Here is a 20,677-nt window from a genome sequence, read left to right as displayed (position 1 = left end):
GTTTGTTTACCGCTAAAACAATTTATTTTGAAGCCACGCTAAATAAGTTATTTTGATTATGTTGAAAGTCAACCACGGAGAATATTTTTTGTTTGTGAAAATAAATTATGATCATTTGGAATCTAGAAATATCTCCGCGAGTGCTTATTAAGGAATTTAGTGAGTCAAACACCTCCTCCTCAAGACTACTCTGCATTACTTTATTTTTATTTTTTCGAAACTTTTTTGGAACGCAAGAGTAGCCGTTACAGCATGTCAAGTGGTTTTTTTGAAACAAACACTTAACATGAGTAGTTTTCTGGAAATATTTTAGATGTAGACAGTAGATGCACACAAACATAATAACAACCCTTAAAAATATTATAAAAATAGAAAAGAGTGATTTTCAATCTTCTTCAAAATAAACGTTTGGCTTTGTTTAAATCCTCAGCTAATAAGAAAAACCCAAAATATAAAATAAATGATATTTTAAACAGCAGCAGCGACTTGAAAATATTTGACCTTTATAAACAGTGTTTTGTTAGCTCAATAATTTTGTTTTTTTGACAAAACACTTAACAGCTTAAATGAGCTTCAAGAGGTGGTCACCTGAAAGGGTTTTTCACTTCATAGGTGTGCTTGAAGCTCATGGAGAGAATGCCAAGAGTGTGCAAAGCAGTAATCAGGGCAAAGGGTGGCTATTTTGAAGAAACTACAATATAAAACATGTTTTCAGTTATTTCACCTTTTTTTGTTAAGTACATAACTCCACATGTGTTCATTCATAGTTTTGATGTGACAATCTACAATGTAAATAGTCATGAAAATAAAGAAAACCCATTGAATGAGAAGGTGTGTCCAAACTTTTGGCCTATAGGCTTATAGAATTTAGTTTATTATTTTTTCGGTCAGTGGTCAACAAAATAAACAAACAGTTGTACATTCATAAAATGACAATGTTACAGACCGAAAGGGTTTAAGCTGAAGTTATAAACAATCTCAAATACAAGATACTAGAAATATCAAATGTTCTTTACACAACATAAACACTTTTCAAATATATACACAGTAAAGACATGTGAAATATCCCTGTACACGTGTTGGTTAAACATTTGTACCAATAATATACTATGTACAAACAATTATACGTTCATTATTATTTATATCCCACATTTAGTTTTGTAATTAACATTGATCATAGGATTAACTACTGTTTTGATTCAAGAGTGATATATGTTTCTAAGACATTGGTCTTAAAGTGTTTTTTTGAATGTGTGAATGAAACCGGAATATTTTATACAACTTACAGAATTTTGCTGACAGAGTACAATTTATTTGTATTATTTGTTTTGTTTAACATGGATATTTAACATTTTACATTCCAATGCCAATGTTAAAATGTAGGAGAAACACAAGTTCATTACCTTGTCCTTCCTCCCGACAGCCATCGACTGTATAATGCATGTTCCTTTTTGACTGTACTTATATGTATAATAGACTGTATTTATATTATTCACATGTGAATAATGCTGTATAATAGACTGTATTTGTTATTCACTTGTGAATAATGCTGTATAATAGACTGTATTTATATTATTCACATGTGAATAATGCTGTATAAAAGACTGTATTTATGTTATTCACATGTGAATAATGCTGCATAATAGACTATTTGTTATTCACATGTGAATAATGCTGTGTAATAGACTGTATTTATATTATTCACATGTGAATAATGCTGTATAATGGACTGTATTTATGTTATTCACATGTGAATAATGCTGTATTATAGACTGTATTTATGTTATTCACAGGGGAATAATGCTATATAATAGACTATTTATGTTATTCACATGTGAATAATGCTGTATAATAGACTGTATTTATGTTATTCATATGTAAGTAATGCTGTATAATAGACTGTATTTATGTTATTCACATGTGACTAATGCTGTATAATAGACTGTATTTATGTTACTCATATGTGAGTAATGCTGTATAATAGACTGTATATTATTCACATGTGAATAATGCTGTATAATAGACTGTATGTATGTTAGTCACATGTGAATAATGCTGTATAATAGACTATTTATGTTATTCACATGTGAATAATGCGGTATAATAGACTGTTATTCACATGTGAATAATGCTGTATAATAGACTGTATTTATGCTATTCACATGTGACTAATGTTGTATAATAGACTGTATTTATGTTACTCATATGTGAGTAATGCTGTCTAATAGACTGTATTTATGTTATTCACATGTGAAAAATGCTGTATAATACACCGTATTTATGTTATTCACATGTGAATAATGCTGTATAATAGACTATTTATATTATTCACATGTGAATAATGCTGTATAATAGACTGTATTTATGTTATTCACATGTGAATAATGATGTATAATAGACTGTATTTGTTATTCACATGTGAATAATGCTGTATAATAGACTGTATTTATGTTATTCACATGTGAATAATGCTGTATAATAGACTGTATTTGTTATTCACATGTAAGTAATGCTGTATAGTAGACTGTATTTATGTTATTCACATGTGAAAAATGCTGTATAATAGACCGTATTTATGTTATTCACATGTGAATAATGCTGTATAATAGACTGTATTTATGTTATTTACATGTGAATAATGCTGTATAATACAGTGGTCCCCAACCTTTTTGTAGCTGCTGACCGGTCAACGCTTGAAAATTTTTATTTTTTTGTTGTTGTCATAAACAAATACAATCATGTGTGCTTACGGACTGTATCCCTGCAGATTGTATTGATCTATATTGATATATAATGTATATATTGTGTTTTTTATGTTGATTTAATAAAAAATAAAAACATTTTTTATTTTATTTTTTAAAAATGTTTTTTTCTTGAGCGGCCCGGTACCAATCGGTCCACAGTGGTTGGGAACCACTGGACTATAATAGATTTATGTTATTCACATGTGAATAATGCTGTATAATAGACTGTATTTATGTTGTGACTAATGTTGCATAATAGACTGTATTTATGTTACTCATATGTGAGTAATGCTGTCTAATAGACTGTATTTATGTTATTCACATGTGAAAAATGCTGTATAATAGACCGTATTTATGTTGTTCACATGTGAATAATGCTGTATAATAGACTATATTATTCACATGTGAATAACGCTGTATAATAGACTGTATTTATGTTATTCACATGTGAATAATGCTGTATAATAGACTGTATTTGTTATTCACATGTGAATAATGCTGTATAATAGACTGTATTTATGTTATTCACATGTGAATAATGCTGTATAATAGACTGTATTTATGTTATTCACATGTGAATAATGCTGTATAATAGACTGTATTTATGTTATTCACATGTAAGTAATGCTGTATAGTAGACTGTATTTATGTTATTCACATGTGAAAAATTCTGTATAATAGACCGTATTTATGTTATTCACATGTGAATAACGCTGTATAATAGACTGTATTTATGTTATTTACATGTGAATAATGCTGTATAATACAGTGGTCCCCAACCTTTTTGTAGCTGCTGACCGGTCAACGCTTGAAAATTTGTCCCACGGACCGGGGGGGGGTTATGGTATTTTTATTTTTATTTTTATTTTTTTGTTGTTGTCATAAACAAATACAATCATGTGTGCTTACGGACTGTATCCCTGCAGATTGTATTGATCTATATTGATATATAATGTATATATTGTGTTTTTTATGTTGATTTAATAAAAAATAAAAACATTTTTTATTTTATTTTTTTAATTTTTTTTTTTTCTTGAGCGGCCCGGTACCAATCGGTCCACGGTGGTTGGGAACCACTGGACTATAATAGATTGTATTTTATGTTATTCACATGTGAATAATGCTGTATAATAGACTGTATTTGTATTATTCACATGTGAATAATGCTGTATAATAGACTGTATTATATTATTCACATGTGAATAATGCTGTATAATAGACTGTATTTATATTATTCACATGTGAATAATGCTGTATAATAGACTGTATTTATATTATTCACATGTGAATAATGCTGTATAATAGACTGTATTTATGTTATTTACATGTGAATAATGCTGTATAATAGACTGTATTTATATTATTCACATGTGAATAATGCTGTATTATAGACTGTATTTATGTTATTCACATGTAAAAATACCTAATTGTTTATTGTTTATTGTGAGCGAACTGTGGTGCTGAATTTCCCCCAGGGATCAATAAAGTACTTTCTATTCTATTCTATTCTATTCTACATTTGAAAGGGTATACTTGCATTATTATTCAGTGGTTAATTTGGTCTCAAAATAATAATATCGTGCATCGGCAATAATTGTGCAGGTCAATATATCATCCGGTCAATTTAGTTTTTGGCCATTCATGCCCAATCACGTTGTGCCGCTTGTCTTGTCGCACGCAGCTGCTGCGAGTTGCTCGCCCGCATGTGCCGGCGGAAGAAGGAGCTGAAGGCCCGCACCGTCTGGCTGGGCCGCCCGGAGAAATGCGAAGAGAAGTTCCCCAAGAACTCCATCCACAACCAGAAGTACAACGTCCTCACCTTTGTGCCAGGGGTGAGTTTGTATCTGGTCTTTTCTCACCTAGCGCACCTTTTTTTTTTTACGCTTATGCACAAATTTTGTCTCTCTCAGATCAGTGTTACTTATTAGAAAAGGGTTGTTGCCATAATTAGGAGGGTCACTCACTCCCTAAGCCATAAAATGTCAACTGCCTATTACAGACGTAGATATTCCCGCCAGCAGGGAACGTTTGAATTATTAAACGCGCACAAATTGAGTTGAGCGGTGTGCGCTCTTACACCGCCACCTAAAGGTCAGGGGGTTCATTAAGACTTGCTCGCTATTGATCCGGGCGTCTCATTATTACAAGCATTATTCAAAAAGTGACCTTAGATTAACAGAACGGTAAGGAGCCCATTAGCTGAAGCCCTCGGACGCGCGCTGAGGAATGGCGTCGTAAATTCCACCTGAAAGCTGCTCCCTCTCCCTTCCTCGGGATGGTCATGTGACTCAGCAGTTAGCCCGGCAATAATACGCCAGTCCTACTGGGCACCGATTCACGTGAAACCCTACCGTAGCCGGGTCGCGTGTGACGTCACACTTGGCAATCACTCCAGCAGCACTGAGAGCGGACTCGGCCAAACTACTTCTTGGTGAAAACACTCCAACGTACGTAAAGTAAGGCTCCACTTTAAAAAAAAAAAGAAAACAATAAAAATTTTAGACATCCGACAATATTATTACGGCTACTTTGTCACAATCTTGTGGACAAATTAGGTAGTTCGGGTCCACGACCATCATTTGTGCTTTGAAATTCAGGACAGCGTTTACTTATATGACCCAATTAAGATAACCTTCCCTAGTCATGGTGAAAAAAAACAAAAAACAATGCACACATGGTCACGCATAACGCAACCTGCACACTGAACTATGTGGATATTATATATAAATAAAAATATCCCTGCACTTATCCATGTTTGGCGCATTTTAGCTGCTTGATATTTCTGATTGATTACATAACTTTAAGGTCGTCATGGAATTTAACAAGAACTTTCACATATTCTTAATATTCAATTGTATTATTATCCATTGAAATAATATATGTGTATAGGCTATATATATATATATATATATATATATATATATATATATATATATATATATATATATATATATATATATATATATATATATACTGTATATACCGTAATTTCCGGACTATAAGCCGCTACTTTTTCCCCTCGTTCTGGTCCCTGCAGCTTATACAACGGTGCGGCTTATTTACAGCCTGTTCTTCTCCGACACCGACGAAGAGGATTTCGGTGGTTTTAGTACGCAGGAGGAAGACGATGACACAATGATTAAAGACTGACTTTTCATATACCGGTAGGCTGGTTATTTTGATAACGTACAGGCGAGCACTTTGTATTACTTTGCACCGTTGTATTATTTGTACTCTGCACGAATGCTGTTCGCCATGTCAAAGATGTGAAAGTTTGATTGAATGATTGAAAGATTTATTGTTAATAAATGGGACGCTTTGCGTTCCCAAACAGTCATCTCTGTCCCGACAATCCCCTTCGTGGTAGCAGGAACCCCTATATACTACGGTAATTACACATCAAAACCCTGCGGCTTATAGTCGGGTGCGGCTTATATATGGAGCAATCCGTATTTTCCCCTAAATTTAGCTGGTGCGGCTTATAGTCCGGAAATTACGGTATGTATATGTGTATGTATGTATATGTATGTATATATGTATATGTATGTATATATGTGTATATATATATATATATGTATGTATGTATATATGTATATGTATATGTATGTATATATATGTATATATATACGTATATATGTATGTATGTATATATATATATATATGTATATGTATGTATATATGTGTATATATATATATATATGTATGTATGTATATATGTATATGTATATGTATGTATATATATGTATATATATACGTATATATGTATGTATGTATATATATATATGTAGATATATGTAGGTATTTATATATAAATGTAGATATATATATATAAATGTAGATAGATATATATATATATATATATATATATATATATATATATATAGATATAGATATAGATATAGATATAGATAGCTAGATAGATAGCAATCCTTCGGGGTGCATGATGAATGAGGAATTATGACATCATACCGATAAATCCGATAACATTAAACAGTATATTACATCTCACGGTTTGGGGAAAAAAACCCTCCAATGAGGCAAAAGTTCATATAATGTGCTCTCGGCGGGTTAGGGTGAGCAAATCAAGCGCTCCTTGTTGTAAGTAAGCCTGTCCTAAACCTCCTCGAGCCCACTGGCGTCTCAGAGGAAGACTTTTTGCGTGCTGTCGGCGCCAAACTCCCCGCAAACTTTCCACTATGTGGGAGGAAAAACGTTGCGCTTCAACACATCAAACCTTATAAGCCGCCTGAAGCACCAGCATTGCCACGGCAACGTTTTAAAAAAGCCCAATAACATTATTCAAACCCTTAACGTCCACTGCAGAGGACGCCGGTTTCAAACGGTTATTTTTGTTCTCCTCAGGTTCTCTACCAGCAGTTCAAGTTCTTCCTCAATCTCTACTTCCTGGTGGTGTCCTGCTCACAGTTTGTGCCGTCGCTGAAGATCGGATACTTGTACACCTACTGGGCGCCGCTGGTAAATCCCAAGTCACCTTGATTTTTGCACCCTGGCTTTTGTCACTTTGGGAACTGATGCCCGGTCGTGCACTAATTATTAGTTCAAAAGAGCATTCAGGGGAGATTTGACGAGAAAGAGTTGCAAAGGTGACCCTAATAAGAAAAGCTGCCATGCAGGCTTTGAAGCTGTCGTTGCTCAAAAAATAATAATGAATCAAAATCAATGTTATGAATTATTGACCCTTTGAAGGTTGCAATTACTTCACATCAAATTCTGTTTCTTTTCATTGAGAAAAAGGGTGTAAAACAAAAACAAAAAAATATATATATACAATAAACATACTGTATGATCGACACACAGATCTGAAGTAAATTTAGAGATTTAAGGGTTGAAAGTTAAACAAATAAAAATATTGTATGATTTAATTTGAACACTTCTATGAGTGGGGCCGTTTTGGATCCCTGAGAATTTTTGGGGGGGATTTTGTTTTTAACTGTCATTTTAAAAACAAAATTACAATTACTTCACATCAAATATTCCGCTTTAAAATAATTTTTGAGGAAAATATTGCATATTTTGTGTGTTTGCCATTAAAAAACTGAAACAAAAAAACCCACAAAAAAAATGTGTAGGTTTTTGCACATTTTGTGTTTGTCATTAAAAAAATGAAACCAAAAAAACGAATTAAATAGATCAAAGGTTTATCTTGAGATTTAAGTGTTGAAAGTTTAAAAAAATAAAAATAAATGTTTGACTTATTTTTAACACTTTTATGATCGGGGGCCCTTTTAAATCCCTGAGAATTATAATTTTTTTTAACTGTTATTGCTAAAAAAATAGAGTTAAAATCAATGTTTATATGAATTATTGACCTATTTAAGGCTACAATTACTTCACGCCAAATATTCCACTTTGAAATATTTTTCACTTTTATAAGTGGGGCTCTTTTGAATCCTAATAATTTTTTTAACTGTTATTGCTCAAATAATAATAATGAGGTAAAATCAATGTTATGCATTATTGAGCTATTAACGGCTACAATTACTTCACATCAAATCTTCCACTTTAAAATATTTTTGAGGAAAATATTGCATATTTTGTGTGTTTGCCAATAAAAAAACTTTTCCAAGGTTGATTTAAGGGTTGAAAGTATAAAAAAAAATAATGTATGACTTATTTTAAACACTTTTATGATTGGGGGCCCTTTTGAATCCTTTAGATTTTTTTTAACGGTTATTGCTCAAAAATATTATTTTTTATATTAATATTAAAATCAATGTTATGAATTATTGAGCTACTTAAGGCTACAATAACTTCACATCAAATATTCCACTTTAAAACATTTTTTTGGGGTAAATATTGCATATTTGGGGGTTAGCTATAAAAAAACATAATAAATAAGTAATTAATAAAAAAGGCATAAAACATAACAAATAGATCTGAAGTTGATCTCGAGATTCAAGTGTTAAAAGTGAAAATAAAATCATGTATGACCTATTTTAACACTTTTATGAGGGTGGCCCTTTTTAATCCTAATATTTTTTTTAAACTGTTATTGCTCAAACAATATTGAGGTAAAATCAATGTTATGAATTATTGAGCTATTTATGAATAAAATATTTTTGAGGAAAATATTGCATTTTTTTGTGTGTTTGCCAATAAAAAAACTTTTCCAAGGTTGATTTAAGTTTTGAAAGTAAAAAAATATATGTATGACTTATTTTTAACACTTTTTTGATTGGGGGCCCTTTTAAATCCATAAGATTTTTTTTTAACTGTTATTGCTCAAATAATATTATTTTTTATATTAATATAAAATCAATGTTATGAATATTTAAGACTACAAAAACTTCACATCAAATATTCCACTTTGAAACATTTATTGGGGGTAAATATTGCATATTTTGTGGGTTCGCCATAAAAAACATGGATTTCTTTAATAAAAAAAGGCATAAAACATAAAAAAAATGTTATATCAACAAATAGATCTGAAGTGATCTCGAGATTTAAGTGTTAAAAGTGAAAATCATGTATGACTTATTTTAACACTTTTATGATTGGGGGCCCTTTTAAATCCATAATCATTTTTTTAAACTGTTATTGCTCAAAAATATTAATGTTTATATTAATATAAAATCAATGTTATGAATTATTGAGCTATTTAAGACTACAATAACATTTTTGGGGGTAAATATTGCATATTGTGTGGGTTAGCCATAAAAAAACATGGATTTATTTAATAAAAAGGGCATAAAACTTTATATCAACAAACAGATCTGAAGTTGACCTCGAGATTTAAGCATTGAAATAAAAATAAATAATTATATATGACTTATTTTTTAAATTTTTATGACTGAGACCCTTCCCATGCCAAACTTGAGGGGAGCCCTAAAGGTTAAAAAAAAAATCTTTATATTGTTTTTTAAAATGCAAATGATCAAAAGTGGACAAAGTTTGGATTTGTAACAATTTCAAGAGTCCAGTTGCGACCGATTCAATTCCCATTTAGAGTCTGAAAGCCCTGGTGTCTGACTCCTTTCAGGGCTTCGTGCTGGCCGTCACCATGGTGCGCGAGGCCGTGGACGAGGTGCGGCGCCACCGGCGGGACAAAGAAATGAACTCGCAGCTCTACAGCAAGCTGACGCTGCGCGGTGAGTGACGGGGGCGGGACAACTGTTTGCTGACATTATGATAACGGATACTCCCCGGTTTAATCGAGCCCTCCCCCGTGCAATTACCGGCCCGCTCTTGTAACACAAGTCGTACCTCTCGCCGTAATTGCATCGATTTTTACCTCCCTGAGACGGCGTGAGCTAAGATGGCCTGCCTCAATCCCCCCGTGTGGTATCTCTGCACCATCACACCTTTTAGGCCGGCCCTCAAGACTTTCCAGGGGATATTGAAGCGATAAACACGAGACCGATTGTTGTCGTCGGCTCACGACAACAGACGGCACTTACGTCATCGGGCTTTCTAAGAGCCTGTGTCCTATCCAGAGGCCACAGATCGACTCAAATATGCAATTTTTTGGAGAAAAGCCAGGACATGTGCAAGCCACTGACAAACTGAAATGCTAACGTTGGCCTGCCGACAGTTAGAATGCGACAAGTACAAAATGACACAATTTGGAGACTTATGAATGTAAAATTAGCTTAAAAAAACGCTAGCATGCTAACAGTTAGCGTGTGTAAAGTACCAAGTTACATGACTCTGAGGTGTACGGCGGCAAAATGGGCCAAAAAAGCTAATGCTGGCATGCTAATGTTACCATCGACATATACTAACCGTAGACGTCAAATACCATGTTATAGAACTCTGGGGTAAACAGTGGCAAAATTCGTTAAAAAAAAAAAAAAAATTTAAAGCTAGTATGCTAACAGATAGCATGTGTAAAGTACCAAGTTATATGACTCTGAGGTGTACGGTGGCAAAATGGGCCAAAAAAGCTAATGTTAACATGTCAACATTGACATATACTAACCGTAGACGTCAAATACCATATTTGGAGACTTTTAAATGTAAAATTAGCTTAAAAAAACGCTAGCATGCTAACAGTTAGCATTAAGCTTTAACATGTTGACATAACATATTGACATATACCAAATTATCGAACTCGATTTGGAGACTTATGAATGTCAAATTAGCTTAAAAAAAACGCTAGCATGCTAACAGTTAGCATGTGTAAAGTACCAAGATACATGACTCTGAGGTGTACGGCGGCAAAATGGGCTAAAAAAGCTAATGTTAACATGTCAACATTGCCATATTTGGAGACTTATGAATGTGAAATTAGCTTAAAAGAAAGCTAGCATGCTAACAGTTAGCATTAAGCATTAACATGTTGACATAACATATTGACATATACTAACCGTAGACGTCAAATACCAAATTATCGAACTCGATTTGGAGACTTATGAATGTAAAATTAGCTTAAAAAACACGCTAGCATGCCAACAGTTAGCATGTGTAAAGTACCAAGTTACATGACTCTGAGGTGTACGGCGGCAAAATGGGCCAAAAAAGCTAATGTTAACATGTCAACATTGCCATATTTGGAGACTTATGAATGTAAAATTAGCTTAAAAGAAAGATAGCATGCTAACAGTTAGCATTAAGCATTAACATATTGACATAACATATTGACATATACTAACCATAGACGTCATATACCAAATTATAGAACTCGATTTGGAGACTTATGAATGTAAAATTAGCTTAAAAAAAACGCTAGCATGCTAACAGTTAGCATTAAGCATTAACATGTTGACATAACATATTGACATATACTAACCGTAGACGTCAAATACCAAATTATCGAACTCGATTTGGAGACTTATGAATGTAAAATTAGCTAAAAAAAACGCTAGCATGCTAACAGTTAGCATGTGTAAAGTACCAAGTTACATGACTCTGAGGTGGCGGCAAAATGGGCCAAAAAAGCTAATGCTGGCATGCTAATGTTAACATCGACATATACTAAATGTAGACGTCGAATACCATCCATCCATCCATTTTCTACCGCTTATTCCCTTCGGGGTCGCGGGGGGCGCTGGAGCCTATCTCAGCTACAATCGGGCGGAAGGCGGGGTACACCCTGGACAAGTCGCCACCTCATCGCAGGGCCAACACAGATAGACAGACAACATTCACACTCACATTCACACATTAGGGCCAATTTTAGTGTTGCCAATCAACTTATCCCCAGGTGCATGTTTTTGGAGGTGGGAGGAAGCCGGAGTACCCGGAGGGAACCCACGCAGTCACGGGGAGAACATGCAAACTCCACACAGAAAGATCCAGAGCCCGGAATTGAACCCCAGACTACTCAGCACCTTCGTATTGTGAGGCAGACGCACTAACCCCTCTGCCACCGTGCTGCGTCAAATACCAAGTTATAGAACTCTGGGGTAAACAGTGGCAAAATTTGTAAAAAAACAAAACAAAAATAAAGCTAGCATGCTAACAGCTAGCATGTGTAAAGTACCAAGTTATATGACTATGACATGTACGGCGTAAAAATAGGCCAAAAAAAGCATTTTGCATGCTAATGTTAGCATGTTAAAGGCCTACTGAAACCCACTACTACCGACCACGCAGTCTGATAGTTTATATATCAATGATGAAATCTTAACATTATAACACATGCCAATACGGCCGGGTTAACTTATAAAGTGACATTTGAAATTTGCCGCTAAACTTCCGGTTTGAAACGCTTCTGAGGATGACGTATGCGCGTGACGTAGCCCGGGGAACAGAGGTATGCCTTCCCCATTGAATACAATACAAAAAAGCTCTGTTTTCATTTCATAATTCCACAGTATTCTGGACATCTGTGTTCGTGAATCTGTTGCAATTATGTTCATTGCATTATGGAGAAAGAAGCTGAGCAAGCAAAGAAGAAAGTTGTCGGTGCGAAACGGACGTATTTTTCGAACGAAGTCAGCAACAACAGTACACAGCCGGCGTGTCTTTGTTTACATTCCCGAAAGATGCAGTCAAGATGGAAGAACTCGGATAACAGAGACTCTAATCAGGAGGACTTTTGACTTCGATACACAGACGCCTGTAGAGAACTGGGACAACACAGACTCTTACCAGGATTACTTTGATTTGGATGACAAAGACGCAGACGTGCTACCGTGAGTATGCAGCTTTGGCTTCTAAACATTTGATCGCTTGACCGTATGTGCGCAACTTTTTTTTAGCGTATGTACGTAACTTTTTTTAAATATATAAGCTTTATGAACCTTGGGTTAGGTGAACGGTCTTTTGGGCTGAATGATTGTGTGTGTTGATCAGGTGTTTGAATTGTATTGGCGTGTTCTATGGAGCTAGGAGCTAGCATAGGAGCTAGGAGTTAGCATAACAAAGACGTAGGTGTTTTTATGCAGGATTAATTTGTGTCATATTAAATATAAGCCTGGTTGTGTTGTGGCTAATAGAGTAAATATATGTCTTGTGTTTATTTACTGTTTTAGTCATTCCCAGCTGAATACCAGGTACCGTGAGTATGCAGCCTTGGCTGCTAAACATTTGATAGCTTGACCGTATTTGCGCGTCACGTACGTAACTTTTTCAAAATATATAAGCTTTATGAACCTTGGGTTAGGTGAACGGTCTTTTGGGCTGAGTGATTGTGTGTGTTGATCAGGTGTTTGAATTGTATTGGCGCGTTCTATGGAGCTAGGAGCTAGCAGAGGAGCTAGGAGCTAGCATAACAAACACGTAGGTGTTTTTATGCAGGATTAATTTGTGGCATATTAAATATAAGCCTGGTTGTGTTGTGGCTAATAGAGTATATATATGTCTTGTGTTTATTTACTGTTGTAGTCATTCCCAGCTGAATATCAGGTCACCCCCGGCTCTCACAGCATCTTCCCTATCTGAATAGCTTCAACTCCCCACTAGTCCTTCACTTGCACTTTACTCATTCACAAATCTTTCATCCTCGCTCAAATTAATGGGGAAATTGTCGCTTTCTCGGTCCGAATCTCTCTCACTTCATGCGGCCATCATTGTAAACAATAGGGAACTTTGCGTATATGTTCAACTGACTACGTCACGCTACTTCCGGTAGGGGCAAGCCTTTTTTTATCAGATACCAAAAGTTGCGATCTTTATCGTCGTTGTTCTATACTAAATCCTTTCAGCAAAAATATGGCAATATCGCGAAATGATCAAGTATGACACATAGAATAGATCTGCTATCCCAGTTTAAATAAAAAAAATTCATTTCAGTAGGCCTTTAACAATGACATATACTAACCATAGACGTCAAATACCAAGTTACATTACTCTGAGGTTAACGGTTTCAAAATGAGTTTAAAAATGTTTTAAAAAAGATTGACAGTCATATAACTTGGTATAGGACAAGTGCTGAGGTGTACGGCGGCAAAATGGACTCCAAAAGTTTGTCTTTCCGGCGCCCAAAGCTGACGAAATGTAACGTTCGGGTCGCATTGCGAAAAAACCCCAGAAGAGATTCCAATGGGATTCAGGACTTACCGGTACTCAAATGTGATGCCAAAAGATCAGAATTTAGCACATTGGAGAGTTGTGACTGGCAACAAAATCAGATCTGTGTCACTTGAGGGCAAACAAATTCGATCGGGTGTGCAGCGTAAACGGGGCCGAAGCCGATTAGTCGACTGATGGTTGAGATAATCGTTGACTATGAAGTCCTTGTTTTCTTACGCAGGTAAAATCCAGGTGAAGAGCTCGGACATACAAGTTGGAGACCTGATCATCGTGGAGAAGGTGACCCATCCTCACCCTCTGGTGACTTTGTTCAATTATTCAGCAAGATTGGAATGGCTTTAGTGACCGCACTCAAAAACCCCAAACTGTTTTTTTTGTAGAACCAAAGGATTCCCGCAGACATGATATTCATGAGGACGTCTGAGAAAAACGGTGAGCGTTGACCCGGCGCGCCGGCTTGAAATCCGACCAAATGCAGCGTTCCGCCCCGCCGTAACGCGGAGATAAACGCGGGAGACGGAACAAACCAGTGGATCCTGAACAGGATCCTTTGTGCGTCCTCCTGGCCGGTCAGACGAGGCCAGCCTGCGCTTGATATGGTTTATATCACGTCGTCGGGGGCGACGGACGGAGCAAATTGTAACTCATCAATGAGGGGAAATGCTTGTGGTGGCCATTAATCTCAGAGGGGAGTTGTTGACGTCTTCATGCCTTGGACACGCATAGGCACATATTTGTCTCTCACACTGCCGAGAAGCATGAATCATCCACCCCGTCTTAATGTTTCCCATCGTACTTAACCCCTTTATGGCCGCCCTCCGCCCTCCCTGTCAAATACCGGCAGGCGTCCATCAGTTTTGTGGAGTACCATCCCTGCTCTGCCACGAATAATTTCGCCACACCAAGTATGTGTGTGATAATCGTTGGTACTTTTTTTTTTTTTTAAAGACGCTTGGTTCCGCCTCCCTTTCTTGGCAAGGATTGAGTCATTCTTCATCTAAATAGGAATATATGAACATCCTAGCAGTCGGCAGCCTAATGACAGCAGACCTTGTACAGTATGTGATGCTTTATTATGTTTGTTGGCTCTCATGAAGTCTGCAGTGAGTAATAATCAGTTTTGTTAAAAAAAGCGAACTTTGTGATGCATTTTGCTTAAAATTACGTAAACATTGCATGTTATTATAAATGTTACTACATGACATATATACTTCCATCATGTATATACTACATGTTATTATGAATGTTACTACATGACATATATACTTACATCATGTATATATTACATGTTATTATGAATGTTACTACATGACATATATACTTACATCATGTATATATTACATGTTACTATAAATGTTACTACATGACATATATACTTACATCATGTACATACTACATGTTATTATGAATGTTACTACATGACATATATACTTCCATCATGTACATACTACATGTTATTATGAATGTTACTACATGACATATATACTTACATCATGTATATACTACATGTTATTATGAATGTTACTACATGACATATATACTTACATCATGTATATACTACATGTTATTATGAATGTTACTACATGACATATATACTTACATCATGTATATATTACATGTTATTATAAATGTTACTACATGACATATATACTTACATCATGTATATACTAGATGTTATTATGAATGTTACTACATGACATATATACTTACATCATGTATATATTACATGTTATTATGAATGTTACTACATGACATATATACTTTCCTCATGTATATACTACATGTTATTATGAATGTTACTACATGACATATATACTTACATCATGTATATATTACATGTTATTATAAATGTTACTACATGACATATATACTTCCATCATGTATATATTACATGTTATTATGAATGTTACTACATGACATATATACTTACATCATGTATATACTACATGTTATTATGAATGTTACTACATGACATATATACTTACATCATGTATATATTACATGTTATTATAAATGTTACTACATGACATATATACTTACATCATGTATATACTACATGTTATTATGAATGTTACTACATGACATACATACTTACATCATGTATATATTACATGTTATTATGAATGTTACTACATGACATATATACTTACATCATGTATATATTACATGTTATTATGAATGTTACTACATGACATATACTTACATCATGTATATATTACATGTTATTATGAATGTTACTACATGACATATACTAACATCATGTATATATTACATGTTATTATGAATGTTATTACATGACATATATACTTCCATCATGTATAAATTACATGTTATTATGAATGTTACTAGATACTACATATATAATTACATAATATATATATTACATGTTATTATAAATGTTACTACATTACATATATACTTACATCATGTCTATAAAACCTTAATGGAGGTGTTTGGATATTTTTTAAGGGCTTTATAGGCAGAATAAAGCGACTTTTAAAGGCTCCATGGTAAGTGGACTTTTGATCGCAATTATTTATTATTTAGAATGCAAAAAAACAAAACATCTATCGTCATATCTCTCATAATGATGCTGAACGACAGGCAAAATTCCCCCAAAAAGTGCAGTTCCCCTTCAAATGTGATCTTGAAATTAGCAATTAAAATGTATTAATTTGCTATACTTAACTAGTATTGTGAAGTCTTGTGTTTTGGGCTCAAAAGTTGTCATTTTTTTTCTTCAGAAGATCTATTGCCGAAAAACAAGTTCTTAGGTCTCACTAAAAAATCAGTATTCAGGGGATTTTGACTTGTATTAAGTTTGTTTAGATGTTTTGACTAGAAATTAGACATGTATACTCGATGAGAAAGTGACTTTTCCCCTGATCTTCCAGGAGCGTGCTTCATCAGGACCGACCAGCTGGACGGAGAAACGGACTGGAAGCTGAAAGTGGCTGTCGGCTGCACGCAGAGGCTTCCAGCAGTCGGGGTACGCCAGCAACACAATCAGGCTTTGTTCTAGAGATCCACCGATTATCTGCGCCAATTATTGCCATTTTGAAGTATATCGGTATCTGCCTTTTTTTTTTTTTTTTTAATCAGTATCTGCCTTTTTTAAATTTTCCGCAGACACTATATATACAAACCCCAAAAGCAGTGAAGTTGTCACGTTGTGTAAATAGTAAATAAAAACAGAATCAAGTCTTTTCAACTTATATTCAATTGAATAGACTGCAAGACAAGATATTTAACATTCGAACTGGAAAACGTTATTTTTTGCAAATATTAGCTCATTTGGAATTCGATGCCTGCAACATGTTTCAAAAAAGCTGGCACAAGTGTAATATCATCAAAAGGTTCAGAGAATCTGGGGAAATCACTGCACGTAACATTGAATGCCCGTGACCTTGGATCCCTCAGGCGGTACTGCATCAAAAAGCGACATCAGTGTGTAAAGGATATCACCACATGGGCTCAGGAACACTTCAGAAAACCACTGTCAGTAACTACTGTTGGTCACTACGTCTGTAAGTGCAAGTTAAAACTCTACTATGTAAAGCGAAAGCCATTTATCAACAACACCCAGAAACGCAGCCGGCTTCGCTGGGCACGAGCTCATCTAAGATGGACTGATGCAAAGTGGAAAAGTGTTCTGTGGTCTGACGAGTCCACATTTCAAATTGTTTTTGGAAACTGTGGACGTCGTGTCCTCCGGACCAAAGAGGAAAAGAACCATCAGGATTGTTCTAGGCGCAAAGTGTAAAAGCCAGCATGTGTGATGGTATGGGGGTGTATTAGTGCCCAAGACATGGGTAACTTACACATCTGCATACTTGCCAACCCTCCCGTTTTTAGCGGGAGAATCCCGGTATTCAGCGCCTCTCCCGACAACTTCCCGGCAGAGATTTTCTCCCGACAAACTCCCGGTATTCAGCCGGAGCTGGAGGCCACGCCCCCTCCAGCTCAATGCGGACCTGAGTGGGGACAGCCGTTCTCACGTCCGCTTTCCCAGCAGCTTGCCTGCCCAATGACGTCATAACATCTACGGCTTTTAGAGAGTAGAGTGCACAACAAGGAGAGAGAGTTCTTGGTTTCTTATGTGGGTTTATTGTTAGGCAGTTTCATTAACGTCCTCCCAGCGCGGTAACAACACACAACAACAGCAGTCACGTTTAGTCTACCGTAAAGCAGTTCGTCTGCCGTAAACAGCAATGTTGTGACACTCTTAAACAGGACAATACTGCCACCTACTGGATAGCCTGCAGAACACTGAAATTCAAGTATGTCTTTTATTTATATGTATAATAAAATAAAAAATAAAATAAAAAAATATATATAGCTAGAATTCACTGAAAGTCAAGTATTTCATACATATATATATATATATATATATATATATATATATTATATATATATATATATATGAAATACTTGATTTGGTGAATTCTGGCTGTAAATATACTCTCCTCTTAACCACGCCCTTAGCCACGCCCCAACCACGCCCCCGCCGAACCACGCCCCCCCCCCCCACCCCCCCAACCACCTCCCGATATTGGAGGTCTCAAGGTTGGCAAGTATGCATCTGTGAAGGCACCATTAATGCTGAAAGGTACATACAGGTTTTGCCATCTTCATAGTAAAAGAGTGCGGGTACTAGACTGGCCTGCCTGCAGTCCAGACCTGTCTCCCATTGAAAATGTGTGAAGGCTAAAATATGAGAAGGGAGACTGTTGAACAACTTAAGCTGTACATCAAGCAAGAATGGGAAAGAATTCCACTTCAAAAATGTGTCTCCTCAGTTCCCAAACCTTTACTGAGTGTTGTTAAAAGGAAAGGCCATGTAACACAGTGGTAAAATGCCCCTGTGACAACTTTTTTGCAATGTGTTGCTGCCATTAAATTCTAAGTTCATGATTATTTGCAAAAAATAACAAAAGTTTCTCAGTGTGAACATGAAATATCTTGTCTTTGCAGTCTATTCAATTGAATATAAGTTAAAAAGGATTTGCAAATCATTGTATTCTCTTTTTATTTACCATTTACACAACGTGACAAGTTCACTGCTTTTGTAGTTAGTAAAAAAACAACAACAACTTGGTTAATAAAATTAAAGTGAGTGTATTCTTACTTTTTGAACACATTTAACAATACCATGATAATAATGTTAACCGCGATCATTCCTTTATTTAGCCATTTTGTTTCTTTGTTGGTTGTGTGCATTTGAGGGTCCCCCAGCTCCTCCTTAACAGAGAGAGAACCTATTTTATTGCTTTTGGTTGTGATTTTTTTAATCCGTTCCAACTTCAAACTGTTCAGCCTATTCGGGAATCGGGGGCCTTCCCTTGACAAATTTAAAAAATTCCAGGTTTTCCGGAACAAATATAAAACAAATTCCCGGATTTCCTAGAAAACCCAGTTTTTGTGTGACATTTTCCCCATTCTGAATGGATTTCCGTGATGAGTTCAACACGTTCGACTCATCCTGGAAATTCAAACAACCATTTTTCCGCGTTCAACAAATGTCCAGGAATTACTGTTTTTTTTCTAACCTTATGTCCAACCTTAGTGCGATGACTCCTTTCACATTTTCCAACCCATTTCAACCGGTCCACTGTCAAAAAATTCCTCTTAGTCAGGACAAAAAAACCAAGTTGGTTTAAAAACGTGAACATTTTCAAAAACTGTTACTACTCAACATTTCTTGAACGATTTGAACAATTACAGCACCAACCAATTCAGCTCATTCATGCTATTAATCATTTTCAAATAAATCCCGCTTTTCCCCCAAATTCCCAAATTTCCAGGAAGTTCCCATTGAAATGAATGGGACTTTTTCTTCCAAGTTAAAGTACCAATGATTGTCTCACACACACTAGGTGTGGCGAAATTATTTCCCTGCATTTGACCCATCACCCTTGATCACCCCCTGGGAGGTGAGGGGTATGATGATGGGTAACCCCGGTGGCCCGGTGGCCGCGACCGGAATCATTTTTGGTGATTTAACCCCCCAATTTCAACCCTTGATGCTGAGTGCCAAGCAGGGAGGTAATGGCTCCCATTTTTATAGTCTTTGGTATGACTCGGCCGGGGTTTGAACTCACGACCTACCCATCTCAGGGCGGACACTCTAACTGCTCGGCTGTGTTTGTTAGCTCAGACCGGCAGTTTGCCGGCAGATACGGCAGCTCTGTTGAATCTGTCCACCGGATTGTTTCATAAGGAGATTGAATGCCGTAGTCTTCCTGTCCACAAACAAATTGGGTATTATCGGACTGCAGGCTCGCCTCTCTGATCATCGACTTGATTTTGATTCATTGTTATTTTTTAAAGAAAGAAAAAACCTGCATGGCAGCTTTGTGTTATTAGAGTAAACATTGCAACATTTTCTTGTTACATTTCACCTGCTTGCTCTTTTATACCACTTTTTATGTTTTTAATTTTTTTCAATAGTAATTTTAAAAATACTATTGAAAAAAATTAAAAACATAAAAAGTGGT

At 35.6% G+C, this 20,677-nt stretch overlaps 1 protein-coding gene across 7 annotated transcripts in view; it reads left to right on the top strand.

Annotated features, from left to right (window-relative positions):
• The window catches only part of atp9b (ATPase phospholipid transporting 9B), a 312,368-nt gene that overhangs the window by 27,279 nt on the left and 264,412 nt on the right, over positions 1 to 20,677 (top strand). For all 7 annotated transcript variants that reach the window (XR_009826202.1, XM_062047159.1, XM_062047158.1 and 4 more), the window contains exons 3-8: positions 4,426 to 4,576; positions 7,107 to 7,220; positions 9,745 to 9,853; positions 14,401 to 14,459; positions 14,561 to 14,612; positions 17,075 to 17,169. Coding sequence is in view for 6 of the 7 variants with exons in the window: in XM_062047159.1 (XP_061903143.1) it covers positions 4,426 to 4,576; positions 7,107 to 7,220; positions 9,745 to 9,853; positions 14,401 to 14,459; positions 14,561 to 14,612; positions 17,075 to 17,169 (580 nt within the window). In the remaining variant the exon portion in view is untranslated. The remainder of the gene's footprint in view (positions 1 to 4,425; positions 4,577 to 7,106; positions 7,221 to 9,744; positions 9,854 to 14,400; positions 14,460 to 14,560; positions 14,613 to 17,074; positions 17,170 to 20,677) is intronic.

The sequence above is a fragment of the Entelurus aequoreus genome, linkage group LG05, assembly GCF_033978785.1.
Source record: "Entelurus aequoreus isolate RoL-2023_Sb linkage group LG05, RoL_Eaeq_v1.1, whole genome shotgun sequence".
Classification (NCBI taxonomy): domain Eukaryota; kingdom Metazoa; phylum Chordata; class Actinopteri; order Syngnathiformes; family Syngnathidae; genus Entelurus; species Entelurus aequoreus.
This window is presented reverse-complemented; position numbering and strand designations above follow the sequence as displayed.